The sequence below is a fragment of the Aphelocoma coerulescens genome, chromosome 15 (genome assembly GCF_041296385.1).
Source record: "Aphelocoma coerulescens isolate FSJ_1873_10779 chromosome 15, UR_Acoe_1.0, whole genome shotgun sequence".
Taxonomy (NCBI): Eukaryota; Metazoa; Chordata; class Aves; order Passeriformes; family Corvidae; genus Aphelocoma; species Aphelocoma coerulescens.
This window is the reverse complement of record NC_091029.1, coordinates 3,488,638-3,504,555: the sequence shown is the minus strand read 5'-3', so window position 1 is coordinate 3,504,555 and position 15,918 is coordinate 3,488,638. Positions and strand designations below refer to the sequence as shown.

The window sequence follows — 15,918 nt, the reverse complement described above, 5'->3', positions numbered from 1 at the left end:
TAATATGTAATAAGTACTTTTAAAGAGGAGCTACAGGTAAGTAATATGTTATCCTGGAGGTCAAAACTTCCTAATTAGAATTAATTCTGGGAGCTTTGCTGTAACACAGACTGCTCCAACAGTCAGTGAAAAGCTCAGATAGTGTGAGGACACTTTTTCAGAGAGAATGGAGCAGGTATAGAAGGAATTTCAGAGGATTTGTAGGTTAAAAATGTGTTTGTCATTTTCTCTGACAGTCTTGTAGCTGGTATGAGATGAATTTGGAAGGAATTATTTCAACAAAGACCTCAAGGTTCTCCATTCTTTTCCAGTCTGCTTTCAAATGGTTCTGAGGAACCTTTTGTTAATCATTGATAATATCCATCAGGGTGGTTTGTAAGTTTTTTAGCGAGTTATTTCTAGATAATATCAGAAGTATGAATTTTAGTAAATTCTACATTTATAGACAATACAAGATGCCTGTGATACACAATGAAATTGTGGACATTTTTCCCTTTTTGAAGCAATTTGCAATGCTCGGTGGAAGCTTTTCAGCAAGGCCAAGAGTGTCTTTGTATTAAATATATCTTTTATAATTATTCTTTTCTTAAAATGCTGTTGATCGTAGGTGGCGACAGTGTCGGAAAAGTCCCGGATCATGGAGCTGGAGAGGGACCTGGCACTGAGGGTGAAGGAAGTGGCTGAGCTCCGAGGGAGGTTGGATTCCAGCAAACACATCGATGACGTGGACACTTCTCTTTCCTTGCTACAAGAAATCAGTTCTTTGCAAGAAAAAATGGCAGCAGCTGGCAAAGAACATCAGAGTGAGATGAATTCATTGAAAGAGAAGTTTGGCCTTAGTGAGGAAGCCTTGCAGAAAGAGATCAAGTCCCTTTCAGCTTCAAATGAGAGAATGGCAAAAGAAAATGAATCCTTGAAAACCAAGCTTGACCACGCCAACAAGGAGAATTCTGACGTGATAGAGCTGTGGAAGTCCAAGCTGGAATCTGCAATTGCCTCCCATCAGCTGGCAATGGAAGAGCTGAAAGTTTCTTTCAGCAAAGGTGTTGGGGCTCAGACGGCAGAATTCGCGGAGCTAAAGACTCAGATTGAGAAGATGAAATTAGACTATGAAAATGAAATGTCAAACTTAAAACTGAAGCAGGAAAATGAGAGATCTCATCACTTGAAAGAGATCGAGTCGCTGAAAGCAAAACTGGTGGCAGTCATGGAGGAGAAAGAGCAAAACCTGGAAAGCCTGAAGACCAAACTGGAAAGTGTGGAAGATCAGCATCTAGTAGAAATGGAAGACACTTTAAACAAATTGCAGGAAGCTGAGATAAAGGTAAAGGAGCTAGAGGTACTGCAAGCCAAGTACAATGAACAAACCAAAGTTATTGATAGTCTTACACCACAGATCAAAGCTGCTGAAGAAAAGCTTTTGGACCTTGCTGCACTTGAGAAAGCCAATTCTGAAGGTAAATTGGAAATCGAGAAACTTAGCAAGCAGCTTGAGGCAGCTGAGAAACAAATTCAGACTTTAGAGACTGAAAAGGTTGATGGAATTAGCCAGGTTTGTATCAACATCCATCCTTTTCATTTTCTTTTGCTTTTATTTTACATTTGTACCATTTTAATCTGCTATGGGAAATACATCACAGAAAAACCAAGTTTTACTGAATGGATATCTTGGGACCATCTGAGGAGGTTGAGAGGAGCATTAACTGGGTCGTGTCTCAACAGGTTTCTGGTGCTCCACCTGCACCAATAAGCAAAAGGAAAAAATCCTTCTGCACTTCCTTGCTGCAGATTTGGGCATGTCTGTGCTGAAATCTTCCTGTTATGGAAAAGTTACCTTGTTGGCTTGTTTGAGAGAAGAATCCACACATCCTAAGGTTTTAACCTTTGGGAATAGATAAAGGGACTTGGGGCTTGGTGGGGAAATATTTCCTTCATTACCTTTCCCTTCCTCTGACAAGGTGATGGAAGAGGCTGTTAAAAACAAAAGAAAGCACAGAAAATCTGGGTGGAACTTTTCCTTAAGAGAGGCTCTGCAGGGATGTTGCTGGCACTGTTTCACTGCACTTTGGAACCACAGAGTGCAACTCAATACAGGATTTTCCTTGGGTTTGGATGAAACACCTCTTTAAAGCTGATGGTAGTGAAGAGTAGAGGGAAAATAACTGGAAAGAGCTTTCCTAAACCCTTCACAGGTGGTTCCAAGATACCAGATTTGTACCTCTGATTCTCATTTCGAGGTCACACTGGGTTTCTGCACTACCCCTGTGTGTGGTACAGAGCCCTTGAAAAGATTCCCTCCCCGTGGATGTGTCTTGATCTGATTAGCCAATTGAAGCACAAATCAATCAGTTCAAAAATACCAAACAAAAAAGAACCAAAACTGATTGAACTAATGCTGGAACTTGTTCGAAATTTTAAATGTACTCAAGAATGTCTGCCATTAAATAATGTATTCACCATTAATGCCAAAATAACTACATTTTAATTATTTCAAATCTATTCCAAGATGCAATTAGTGCTGTGATGTATGTAATCATCAGTGGAAATCAGCTTCACGCAGTTAACCCATCATGGTTTTTTCTTCATTTTTTTTTAATTTTTCATCTTAGAGTGATTTTAATATTACAGTTATTTCTTTCAGATTCACCTTTTAATTTTTCTAATTTTTCATTCATGTTTGTCATTTTATTTTACTCCATTTCATCACCTTTGTTAGGCCAGTAATCTGGCCAAAGAACTGCAGGGCAAAGAGCAAAAGCTTCTTGACCTTGAGAAAAACTTGAGTGCAGTAAATCAAGTTAAAGATTCTTTGGAAAAGGAACTTCAAGTTTTGGTGAGTAATACCCGAAAATTTTGACTTTACTCTTTGGATTTTGGGTTTCATGGTGAGAGTGTAATGGAAATCTGTGGATCAGCTCTGAGCAAAGCCTTCCAAAGGTGTTTTACTCATGGAGAGAAGGGAAGGGGTTCATGGCTAATGGGATCTCTCTCAATAAAAAGATCATTTCACCTGAGGGCTGTGTTATCAGGTGTTTTGTCTAAATAGAACTCATCTATTTATGGATTGCAGATAAAATTAAACCAAATCAAAAGCAGCAGCAGTTTAAATTTAGACTGCTCATTAAGGAACATTTAATGGCTCTTTATTGTAGCTGTGGTACCAACTAATGCTTGCTACACACTTCTTAAAATGGTTTTTCAAGACATTTCTCATTTAAATAAATTTCCAAATACTCTGTTGTTGGGTGGGGTTTCCCTGAGGAACTACACTGGCATTAGTAACAAAACAATGGGAATTTTGGTCTTTCCATAGCCAGTAGTAAATACTCAGAGTTGGTGGAAGAGCCTTACTTGCCTTCCTCAGAATCCTCCCTTTTCTTCACCGTTTGGCATCAATTCCTGCTGGTAAAGCTGGAAAACACTGCTAGGAGATGGCTCACAGGGTTGCAAGTGTGCAGCCTGTGAGCAGCTGGGATAGAGACCCCAAATTCTTGTTTCCTACCCTGGGCTCTGTGGCAGCTGAAGGAGGAGTTACTTTAAATGCTGAGGTGCTTGCAGCTAAGGCAAGGGAAGATCTTGCCTTATGTTGCTGAATACATCTGTGCCAACCTGTAACTCAGAAATTTGAGATCTGTTTATGTTAGGAGCAAAAACTGTTCTATTTTGTACATGAAAAATACCTAATATAAATTCAGTGGTTGAATTGTACTGTTATTACCAAACCTTACCTTAAGTTTTTATCAATTTTTCAGAAAGAAAAGTTTACTAGTGCAGCTGATGAAGCAGAGAATGTTCAACAAGCTATGCAAGGTATGTGCTGCTAAAAGAAACAGAAAAAAAAAGCTGCAGAAATGAAATGCCAAAAAAATGGGTTTTTAAAACACTTTCAAGCCTGATGGTACAGCAGCTTCAGTGGCTGTGGAAAGGATAGGATTACTTGCAGCCTCTCTGAAGGGTAACATCCCTTGCAAGTAGATGGAATTGTCTGCATCTAAGTAGTTACTAACTTTATTTTCCAAATTTTACTTGCCTAGAAACGGTGAAAAAACTGAACCAAAAAGAAGAGCAGTTTGCACTCATGTCTTCAGAACTGGAGCAGCTCAAGTCTAGTTTGACTGGTAAGGAAGGGATGAAATTGAGTGTTTTGGAAATGCATCAGCTGTGTGCTCTGGTGTGGCTCCTGTAGCCCATAGGAGGCTTTGCTGTGCCTTTCTCCTTGTACATCTCTGTGTAAAACCAGTGTAGAGGGAAGTCAAGCACGATTTGTGCCCTGAAGCAAACCTTGCCTGGCGTTGTTGGCACGGGAGAAGTGATCCCAAGGGCTGCCCTTGCCCCTGGCAGTTCCTGCCCTGGCCTGAGCCATTTTTTCACTGTAGCTCCGTGTTGCCTTCATTGTTCATTTTCTGCTGCTCTGCTGAACAGCTGATGAGTGGTTTCACCTGCAAGACCTGCAGCTCTCTTCCTCCTCTGCTTCCTTCCCCTCTGAGACAGCAGAACTTGTACCCACTTCTCATGGCCTGAAGTGAATCACTTCTGAAACAAAGGGCTCGTGTCTAGCTGCTCTTCACTGTTTCTGAAGAGTCCTTAATCTTTTGCTGCAGTTACCAGTTCAATCTATCATCATTTTTCATTTTAAAGGGGTGATCTGTGAGGTCTGTAGCGGCAGTATTGCTATTTCTAGTTCTTTGCAATCCTCTAGCTGTTCTGTGCATACCCTTCCTCTTAAATTTACAGCTTAACAACCTTTGTTTTGCTCAGAGATGGAGAGGAAACTGAGGGAGCGAGAAGAGAGGGAGCAGCAGCTGATGGAAGCAAAAGCCAAACTTGAAAATGACATTGCAGAGATCATTAAGTCATCAGGAGACAGCTCTGCCCAGCTCACAAGAATGAACGATGAGCTGAGGTTAAAAGAAAGGTATTTCATCACTGTCAGAGCATTGTCACATCCAATCTCCTCTCCCACGCTCCCAGCTTCTCATTTTATTTTTCTGTAAATATCTGAACAAGATGGTCCTGAGTGTCACATTGATATGACAAGTGAACTTATTTTAGCAAACTAAATCAATCTAAACAGTCTCCTGGGCGTGATTTGAAGAGCATCCAACATTGATGATTCCAAAATTCTTGTGTAATGTGCTTCTCATTGCCCAGAGTAAACGACCTCTTGAATAATCCAGACTGTTGTGATTGTGCTTCATGATTATTTGATTACCTGATCAGCTCCATTTATTTGGATATATAAAAGACTTGGGTCACATTTTTGTGAGAGAAAATGTGGGGTTTTTTCCAAATAAAAATTGTGTGTACAATGCTTGTTCTTCACCCTTACAAAACCCCAGATGGGGAGCAAAGTTACTTGGTCTTCCCTGTGTATGTTGAATTTAGCAGAACACTCTATCTGTTAAACAATTAAATCTCTTTCTAAATGCTAGGTCAGAATATAAACTTCAGCACAATCTTGGCTCTTTCATCTCTGTACTTGTGGTGCTGTCAGCAAAAAGTGATGTTCTTTCATTTGGTCTTTCAAGGCAGTTGGAGCAAATACAACTCGAGCTTACAAAAGCAAATGAAAAGGCTGCTCAGCTTGAGAAAAACGTGGAGCAGACAACACAGAAAGCTGAGCAGAGTCAGCAGGAAACCCTCAAGATTCATCAAGCAGAACTGAAAAGTCTGCAGGATCAATTAACAGACACGGTAAGAACAACTTTAAAAGCAATCAAACTGCAGAATATTGTCCCACTGATGCTAGAACTGAGTTTTGCTGTTTTATCTTCCACCAGAAAAAGGAGATTGAGACCAGCCAACATCAGTACAAAGATCTTCAGGCCAAGTATCAAAAAGAAACTTCTGAGCTAGTGGCTAAACACGATGCAGATATCCAAGGGTTTAAGCAGAACCTGCTGGATGCAGAAGAGGCACTGAAAAGTGCCCAGAGGAAAAACAACGAGCTGGAGGCACAGGTTGAGGAGCTGCAGAAACAAGCAGAGCAGGCCAGAGTAAGTGGCTTTTGTCACTCTGCATGTGACTTAAAGTTTAAATTTTCTGTCTCAGTGACTTGTTTTCTCTCTGCTTCAGCCTTTCATAGCCAGATTTTTGCAGTGTTTCTGTTTTGAACTTTTCCACGGTACGTGGATTTGGGTTAGGGAGGAGAAGCCCACAGGACAAAATGGTTGTTAGTTCTTTTCTAGATTACACAAGATTTGATGAGAGACAGTTCTTTGATATCAGTTAACATTTTATGTTTGTAGATATCTGGCTCAGCACAGCCAGCTGGAGCCAGATGTCATTCCCTGGTTTTTTATATATGCTTGATTTTAAGATGCATTGTGAACCACTTCATTTAGAAGTGCTACACACCTTTTGGTTTGTAGTATGATCTGCAGCTATTTAATGTGTAGCTGGACTTCAGCAACTTTGATTTTTCCTCCTGTTTCCTTGACATTACTGCTTGCTTTCATCCCTCATCAATTATTTGCTACAATCTTTGCTGTATGATTTAGCAAATTATTTAGTGTATAAATTGACACACAATATTGACACCACTGATGTGGTGTTTTGAATTAAAGGGGTTATGACAATATAATTTTGATAGAATCATGAGGAGAATTATCTATGGGTGAAATTGAGAATTGGAAGTCAGTGTCTAATAGAACTCCTTACATTTTAATTCATTTAGAGTCTCATGAAATCATTCTGTGGCTCTTCTTTTGAATAATTTACAGTCAGTCAGATTATTGAGAAAAGTTTTATAAATTACATGAAATTTGGATGGAGGAAACTTTAAACCATGATTTTTTAACACTATTTAGCCACCAAAACCTTTTCTTGTGGATGACGGGTGTTCTGTAATGTAACAGGGGTGTCTGTCAGCAGCTGAGTTCACACAGGGACTGTGTGTCAGTGTATACACTTTTAAAACTTAAATTACAGTTGCTCTATTTGCCCTTAAAGCACATTTCTCATTCATCGGCTTGACTTGATTTTTGTTTTCCCTTCTCCCTGACTTTATTTCTTTAGTCCTTAAGCTCTGTGTTAGCCTCATCCAGAAAAGAAATCGAACAAATGTCAGACAAGATGAGGGCTTTGATATCAGAAAAAGAGACTTTGGCACAGGAGGGGAATACTTTAAAATTAGAGAGAGGTCCCTTGTTATCAAAACTTAAAGAATTGGAATCAAAGATTTTGTTAATGCAACAAGACCAAGAAGAACTGAAGGCAGAAAATAAAAGAATCCTAAAGCAGAAGGAAGAAGCTGAGGCCAAAAGCCAGCAGGAGAGCACAGAAAAGGGAGCATTGGTTTCTGAGAAAAGCAAATTACTCTCTGAACTAGAGGCATTGCAGGCAAGGCTGCTGAAGGCAGCTCAGGAAAATGAGGCTCTGCAGTCCTTGGAGTTCACCTTGTTCCAACAGCTGGAAGAACTTGAGGCCAGCAAAGATGCCATGGATGTGGCATGTCAGAAACATGTCAAAGAATGGGAAGAGCTGGAGAATTATCAAAAGAGACTTTTGAAAGAGAAAGATGCAGTTATAAAAGACAAAGATGATGTTATCCAGAAGCTGGGAAGTTCCTGTGAGGCCCTGGCCAGTGACCAAAGGGAACTTCAGCAACAAGTGTTAGCTCTGGCTGCAGAGAGAGATTCAGCCCTAGGGGAGCTCTTGGCTCTTCAAGACAGGCATGAAGCCCTGGAAAAGGAGCTGGGCAGGGTCTTGCAGAGCCTGCAGGAGGAGAAGGAGATGCTCCTCAAAGGCACAGAAGAGCTGCAAGTGAGTTTAGACAATGCAGTCAGTGAAAACCAAGTGTTAAAAGCGAGAGAGGAAAAGATGCAAACACAGCTTAGCAAAGCAATGGAAGACACTGTGGAGATGGAGAATTCCCTTGGGAGTCTCACTTGTCTTCTGGAGGAAATGAAAGCCTCAAGAGAGACACTCAGTTTGGAACGTAAACAGTTACTTCAAGAGAAAGAGGCTCTTTCTTCATCAGAACAGAGGCTTTTGGCTGAAAGGGAGCAACTTCTCAATGAAAACAAGGCAATTGCTGAGAAGCTTGCGAAGGCCTCAGCAGATGCTGAGCTCTGTGAGAGAGTCTGTGCTGAGAAAATGAACAAACTGACCTTGGAAAAGGAATCTGTCCTTCAGAAGTCGTTGCAGTTTGAAAAGCACAATGAAGCTCTTCTCCAAGAGAAGAAGGAATTGGAGACAAAATACTTGGAGCTTCTTGATGAAAACAAGTCTTGCACAAAGGCAATTTCTGATCTGAAGAGAGAACGTGAGCTGGACCTCTCGTCCAGGAATGCTCTGGCTCAGGAGAATGCCACACTCCAAGATTCCATCGAAGCCCTGAAGGGAGAACTAAGTAAGAAAACTGTAGAAAATCAAGAGTTAATGGCCTGTAAATGTGACCTTTCCAATCTTCTGAAGGAGGCCCAGGATGCCAAAAGAGCATTAGAAGGTGAGCTGGCTGCTGCATCACACACCAAGCAGGTCCTGTCGTCTTCCTTGGAGACCTGCTCCTTTTCCAGGGAGATGCTGACCAAGGAGAGGGATGAGCTGCAGGAGAAGTGTCAGAAATTAAACAGGGAGGTTGCTCTTATGAAAGAAAACTTAACCTTAGAAAAGGAAGCTCGAAAACTGGACGAGAAATCGTTTCTGTTGGGACATAGGGAACTTCAAAGGAACATCAGCTGCTTAGAAAAGGAGGTAGAAGAGCTGAGAGAAAAAAGTGAGGAATTTCTGGCTGAGAAAAAACTTCTAGTTCAGGAGAAAGAAAAATCTGAGATGAAACTGGTGGAAATAATGAAAGAGAAAGAAACCCTCTGTGCAGAGAAAGAGCAGCTCACTTCCAGCATGGAGAAACTGAAGGGTGACTTTGCTTCCTTATCCAGCTCAACAGCAGAATTCCAGGGCCTGCACAGCTCAATCTCCAAGAAGATGGATGAGCTTGAACACGAGATGGAGCTGGTGGAAGAGGAGGGAATTGAGTTGCTTCAGGAACTGGACAGCCTGAGGGATAAGCAGGAAAGTGTGGTCATCAGTAAGGAGGGAACAGTGAATGAGAAGGGGAAATTCTCCCGGGATTATTACAAACTGTGTGAGGAAGTTCAACTTTTAGAACAAGCTAATAGTGACCTCTCAGGCAAATTGCTGGAGTCTCAGGGCCAAAATCAGATGCTGCAGGAGCAAATGAACAATCTGATTTTGAAAGTAAAAGAACTTGAGACTCTCCAGGCCCAAGCAGTAGTGCAAAAACCAGAGGTATTGAAATTCATAGTTCAAAGTCAAGTCTGGGGCTGATTCTACTAATCGTGAGCACTAACCCCTGGTTTCCTCTCTGCACTCCACTGCACACTCATAACACACTGCAGTTGTGGGCTCTCTCAGTATGGTACTTGGGGCTTGTTGCAAGTTGCAGCTGTGAGTCTGAAGGACACTTTTAAATTTCTTAAAATAATATTTTTAACTACAAAAGCCTCTGTTGTCGCTGAATGTTGCAAGAAAACAACATAAACTGTGAATAAAAGGAAGTTGTGTTCCCTGAATCTGGTAAGAGACATTGAGCAGCTCCTTCTGGTGAAGGGTTCTGCACCTTAAAACCTAAAGTAGTAATAGATAAGGTTTTAGATTGGATCCTTGTGCAATTTTATGTTCAATGGCAGGAAACTACAAACCTGAGTTACTCCAAAAAATATAAAAGAATGTGCTGCTCCTGTAAATGTAATTGGATAAAAGCAGTGTTAGAGACTGGGAAAGACATTGACAATTCTGGTGTTCTTTTTATTCACAGAAGTGTTTTGTATTCACCACCAACAAATTCTGTATAAAATACTTTGATTTTCAGTTTGTGTGGCTTGAAGCCCAGAAAATCCCATTGAATGCAAATTGGAATCGAGATATCCTATAGATTACACCTGCCTAAGTATTTTAATATCTTTGTGAAGTGTTTCCTTTATGAGGCCATAGTGAACAATACTGAAATAATGCAATAATTGGCTTTATCTCTAATTCCATTATTTTCCAAATTTTTGAGTTTTTGTAATTCCATATTTTCTGAAAATATACCAGGCTGTTGGAAGTGAATATCTGTTGAATTACTACTGCCTAAGGAGGTGAGAGGTCTGAGAGCAGTCACAGTGGTGGTAATGAGAAATCCAGGAATTAAAATAGAGGGAATTCCTCAGTGGTGACATGAGCATGGGGTTATGATCTGTTTCTGCATGGAATTGGATCTTCTCTTGTTCACTTCATTTTATACTTTATGCAGCTTCAAAATGCAAATAAATTCCCAGCTGAAGTCCTTACTTGACTGGGAAGCAGCTGACAAACCATGGAGCTCTGCATAAAGTATTGATCTTTTGCTGTCAAAGTTCCTGTTGGTAATAATTGGGGTTTTTTTTCCCCACCTCCCTTTATATCCAGGTGGCCAAACTGGCAGAAGATGTTTTCCAGGCAGTGGAGCAGGTGACCAAGGAGAAGGATGCCATTCACAAAGAAAAGATTGAAACTTTGGCCTCTTTGGAGAACTCGAGACAGACAAACGAGAAGCTGCAGAATGAAGTAATCACATTAAATGCTTTTCTGTGAAAAGTTTTGCCTGGTTTGTGAGAGCAACTGTTGAATTACAGAGAATTGGATTAGGCAGGAGGGGATTCTGTCATTTTCCCCTGTGAAAAATTACTGGATGAGTGCAGAGTGATGGAAAATGCACGTGCTTTTATGGTCATGGTTATTTGGTATTTTGCACGTGGTGTCAGTCCAAGGTGCAGCAGTTCCTGTGGGGATCTGTTCCCAGGCTGTGTCTTCCCACCACTCTGTGCTGCTCCAGGGCCTGAGGAAGGGGAGGATGCCCTCACCCCTTGGTCTTCTGCAGCTCCCATAGCACTGGGAGTGAACAGCTGGGCTGCCCTAAATGCAGGAACGGGAGCAATTTCCAGCAGGATCTGCCAGCTCGAGAATTAGAAGTGGTGACGTTCATATGGGAGGGGTTCCCTTTCTGGATTAAAAAAATCCACAAGGTCCTGTAATGCCATGAGAATGGCTGCAGATTATCTGTTATGTAATATACTGTGGGGCTGGATGCAAGCAAATCAGGTCCATGAGCTCGTGGTGTTACCATGGGGGACACAAGCTCAGGAAAACCATGTCCAAGGTTTGTCCCATGCAACAAGATCTCTGCAAGGAATTCATTTCCTGTGGGTGCAGGCACAGCATTCAGCCCTCCTGAGTCAGAAAATAAGGTATGGAAAAGCAGAATTTATGAGTTATCTTAGAGGAATAAAGATCAAGGGAACAGCTGATTTTAGCAACAAGCTTTGCATTTAAAAAACAAATAATGCTCTGAGTGCTGCAGCAGTTAATGGAGCTGAGGTGCTTTGGGCTTTACCCTGGGGTGTTGACACCAGATTCCTGGAAACTGCTCTCCAGTGGACTTGGAATTCTTTGTGCTGCTCTATTTGAATGCAGAATGTCTCATAAAATTTGTTGTTGGACAAACATGTCAGTCCAGACAGGCTGGGTTAATTTAGGGGCTAAAGATGGAAAATGGAGGAGCTCAAGCCCCCATTTGGCTGAGTATTGTTTCCTGAGAACTGTGTGGTTTCATTGGTGTAATGAGGGGTTTTTTTCTCTTTAAGTTGGACATGCTTAAACAAAACAACCTGAAAAATGAAGAGGAACTTAATAAATCAAAAGAGCTTCTAAATCTGGAGAACAAGAAAGTGGAAGAACTTAAAAAAGAATTGTAAGTATTTCAGTGTTAAATCTGTTCATTTTTGTGGGCACATGTACCTTTGATTTTTTTTTTTTTAATTGTCTTTCAGCACCTTTCTGGTATCCTCACTTATAAAGCAGGTACTAGGTCAAAATTAAATGTGTGGCATGTGCAAAACTTGACATCAGAATGTTGCAGCTAAATTGCTGAAGGGAACTGAAGCAAATCCTTGGAGCATAGTTTGAAATAATTTGTTTGGTGGAGGGTTCTGCACCTGAGGGCACGGGATGATATTAAAATCTTTATTAGAAGAGAATTCTGTTTCATTTAATTACAAGTACACTTGGACTGTTAAGTGGCTTTGTTCATAGAATATTTGATTCTGCTTTTATTTTTCATTGATGGCTTTATGAAGTTTATTTCTGTGTCCCTACTGTGTATTTATTCCTAACTGGTACAAACCAAATCCTATATATGGAACGTAAAACTCAAGTTAATTGTTGGTTATTGGAGCTGCTTCACTGGAGAAACAATATTCTACATACTGCAGACTCACCATGTGTAACATTGGACACAAACAAATAAACTGAAAGCATTTGATATAAAGTAATTTTCCCTGTGGAATCTCATTGTAGCAAAGCTTTTGCTGTGCCACAGGGAATAAAGATCCCAGTTATTGCTGCTCTGCCAGTGGCTGCACATCCCCAGCTCTCAGAGGTGCCGTGCATTAAACCACAAACCTCTTTCCACCTGTGCTCCAAGAGGAATTTCTTGGCTCATGGGGTGAGAGCTGGAATCTCGCTGACAGCTTAAGAGCAGCTTTGACTAATTATTATTATTGTAGTTCCATTTGTCATTTTATGACAGCTCTGAGCCACTGACAGCTCCGAGGTGACACTGGGACACAAGGGCCACCAGCTCACAGAATTCAGTGTCTGGCTGTGACTGGTAGTTTGTGCTGGTGGCTTTGGAAAACCTTGGTGATTGCATAGACCCCTTTGAGAAAAGCAGGATTTCTTTCCAGGAGCAATTCCTGCCTCAGTGCTTGTGGGAAATGCCAGAGCAAGTGATTGCTGGTTGCTCTAATGCTAGAATGGCAAGGGATGAGTAGACTCTGATATTGTGGAAAGGCAGCAGATACTGGGCTGTAATTTGCCAGGCAGGAATTATTTATAGGAGATGCTGCCTTGAAAATCTCCAGCACAAAATCAAGCACCTCAGTTCCCAGGACCCTGATCACTCTGGAGAGGTTAATTCTGTTATTTCTTAGACTGTTGCTGAATGTGGTCTCTGATTATCAGAGCTGAGACCTTGGGGAGAAGGGGAAGCTTTTCTAGTTTTCAACTGATCTTTGATAGTTATTTCGTACCCATTATATTGTGTACCCTGATCAGCAGGGTGTGGGTAGAGAGCACAGCTCAGGGGTGAGCTGATGAGGCCTTGGTGAGGAGAGCAGGGGGAATGTGCCCACGGGAGCTGGAGGAATGTGCTGCCTTTGGAGGCAGGGGATGTGACAGGGACAGGGTGTCCTTTGGGAAAGAGCCTTCCCTGCAAGGCTGGGGTGAGGGAAAGCTGCAGTGCCTGTGGGTGCTCCCAGGGCCATCCCTTGGAGATTCCTTGGCACGAACACGGGAGCACTTCAGGCACGCTGACCCCAGTGTTGGGTGTGGGATTTTTATAAAGCCCTGAACCATCTGTGCCTTAATGCCAAAAGAAGAAGGAGAAGGGGTTAGCGCTGCACCCCAGCAAGGAAAAATAGAAATATGAGGTGGGAGCAGTTTGCTCCAGTTCAGGGGGATCAGGGTGGGAATTAGTCAAGGTGAGACCAGGTAGAAGAAATGGTTGAAAAATCAGAGTCCCGTGAGATGCTGAACTCAAAAGTAAAGCAGACTTTTGTCTAAATCTGCCCAGTAAGAGAGAACAGATCCTTGTATTTTGAAGTGCTTGAATAAGTTTCTGACTTATTCTTCTATTTCCCACAGTTATAAAAGTATTTTTAATATTCCGGTCAGGGTTTAAGTCTGTAGTATTGGTACACAGGACTACTGAGACTCCTTTTTTAAAAAACAAAACAGTAATAAAAATTACTATTCAGTGAAATGAAGGGTGTCTTTTGTGCTTTTCGAAAGATGTAAAATCTTAAAAGATTTAGTGTTAGTCACTCATGTTACAGCTAGCATGCAAAATATTTTCCAAAATTTCTTACAAATAAATGTATTTTAAGGAAACCACACTCATTAGTAGCACCACAGGCTGATGAAAGCTGCAAAGTCTTTTTTTCTTCAGCTTTGTTTTTGTCTCATTTGCAGTTTAGTGTCTGTTAAAATAATGGAATAGATGAGGTTTTGCTTCCTGTGATCCTGCACTTTCTTGTATGTTTGGATGTCAGACCTTGTAGGGAGTAGGAGCTCTAAGCTGGGTTTTTTTCTTGTTGCCTTTTTTTCCTAGTTTTCTTTTTCTTTTTTATGCTTTTAAGCAATTCTGTTTTAGCTCTGGCTGCAAAGTTCCCTTCTGCGAACAGTCCAGGCTGCAAACATTGCCAACCCTTTGGCCAAACCCTGCATTTCCAAATCCCAGCCTTGCTGCCCATGGGAATTCCCGACTACCTGAACCACTGCGAGGGGAAGGCTTTGTGCAGCCGCAGGGTTCACCCTGTCCCTGTGTCCCCAGGATTGTCACTGCTATTCCCGATCCCTCAGCCACGTGACCCTGATGTATTTTTCCAAGCTGTGAAGCCGCCTCTCTCCCCCAGTTTTCCCTCGCCTCTCCCGTTCCTATGGTAACGATGCTCTCTGTGTGCTCGCAGCGAAGCGCTCAAGCTGGCAGCGGCTCACAAGTCCCAGCAGCTCGAGGCTCTGCAGGAGGAGAACGTGAAACTGGCCGAGGAGCTGGGCAGGAGCAGGGACGAGGTCTCGAGTCACCACAAGGTAGAGCGGCCGCAGCGGGCGGGTGGAAGCTCCGCCGGAGCTCCGGGGCTGCCCCGGGGAGCCTTGTGCTGGAAAGATGAGTGGTGCTGGGAACGTTTGGAAATAAATTTGGAAGCCACCTGCACGGGGAGGTTGGAAGTGCAGGCTGACAGAAGGTTATGTAACCCGGGAAGGATACTTGGGAAGGCTTGGGAATGAGCATAAATTAAACGTGCTTTAGCCAAGTGTATTAACAGAGAGTTGCTATTTCTGTCGGGAGTGATTTTGTTATACAACTGTGGAAATGTCCATCCACCGGTACTAAGGAAATGCAGCTTTTAAATTCTTATTCCTGCTTTCCCCACTGAAAACAAAGAGTACTTAGGATGTATTTCAGAATGCTGTGTAAAACTACTTGGTTGGACTTGTGTTGTGCGTGTGTCTGCTCAAACTTCACACTGTGCTGCAGCCAGGCTGTGGGTCCTGGGGAACAGAACCCCTGTAAGGTGCTTTTTTGGTGGTACTTTATTTTTTTTTTTTTTTGCACTATTATATCTGAACACGTTGTTGGAATCTTAAAATATTAGCAAGTTACTCAGCTTGTATCACTGGTACTTGCCAAAAGATAAAATAGATTTACAGCCCCTAATGTGGTGGGTTTAGTTCTTGTGGAGCAGTTCCAGTGACAGGCACACTGTGTAGGAATCTTGGGAAGATCTCATCCAAAAGCAGGAAGGTAGGAGACCAGGGTTTGTGTCCTGCCTTTCTGAGAGAGCACCTGTGTAGGGAGGGAATCCTGTTCACTGTGTCTTGGTTTAAAAGACAAGTGTTTGTGAAGGAAGGCAGGAGCCTCCCTTGGAATGGAAAATGTAAGCCCCTTCCCTCCAAATTACTATAATTTTGAAATTAAGGGGCTTTCAGGCAATTATATGAGAAATAAGAATAACAGTTCTCTATTAGTATATAGAACAAGGCAATAATACAGAAATATTGGCTTAACCTGACAGAGTCAGGATATGACCTGACACCCTGCCAGGCAGGGTGGTGGCACCAGTCCAATTCAGGGGTGCCTGCAGTCCTCTTTGAAGCGATAGATAAAGTTCTGTTGAAGCAGTGATCCTGTAGAAGTGGCTGATCCTCCTCTGAAGGTCCAGTGGTGGTTATGGAGCTCTTGTCCTCTGGGAATCCAGTAGGTACAGGCTGACTGTGTTCCAAACCCCAGATTATATCCAGGTGGGAATGCTTGGCTCCTCCCCCTGGGCGGGGCATCTCACAATGGGATGACGTAATTCTGTGAGTCATGCGGTG

At 42.1% G+C, this 15,918-nt stretch overlaps 1 protein-coding gene across 10 annotated transcripts in view; it reads left to right on the top strand.

Moving 5' to 3' along the window:
- Window positions 1-15,918, top strand: part of CLIP1 (CAP-Gly domain containing linker protein 1) — a 62,250-nt gene that overhangs the window by 34,602 nt on the left and 11,730 nt on the right. For 8 of the 10 annotated variants that reach the window (XR_011155511.1, XR_011155514.1, XR_011155512.1 and 5 more), the window contains 11 exons: window positions 608-1,552; window positions 2,717-2,833; window positions 3,753-3,810; window positions 4,035-4,118; window positions 4,759-4,915; window positions 5,529-5,694; window positions 5,781-5,996; window positions 7,018-9,252; window positions 10,414-10,551; window positions 11,628-11,734; window positions 14,511-14,631. Coding sequence is in view for 1 of the 10 variants with exons in the window: in XM_069031357.1 (XP_068887458.1) it covers window positions 608-1,552; window positions 2,717-2,833; window positions 3,753-3,810; window positions 4,035-4,118; window positions 4,759-4,915; window positions 5,529-5,694; window positions 5,781-5,996; window positions 7,018-9,252; window positions 10,414-10,551; window positions 11,628-11,734; window positions 14,511-14,631 (4,344 nt within the window). In the remaining 9 variants the exon portion in view is untranslated. The remainder of the gene's footprint in view (window positions 1-607; window positions 1,553-2,716; window positions 2,834-3,752; window positions 3,811-4,034; window positions 4,119-4,758; window positions 4,916-5,528; window positions 5,695-5,780; window positions 5,997-7,017; window positions 9,253-10,413; window positions 10,552-11,627; window positions 11,735-14,510; window positions 14,632-15,918) is intronic. The other 2 variants (XR_011155516.1, XR_011155515.1) reach the window with 1 other exon arrangement.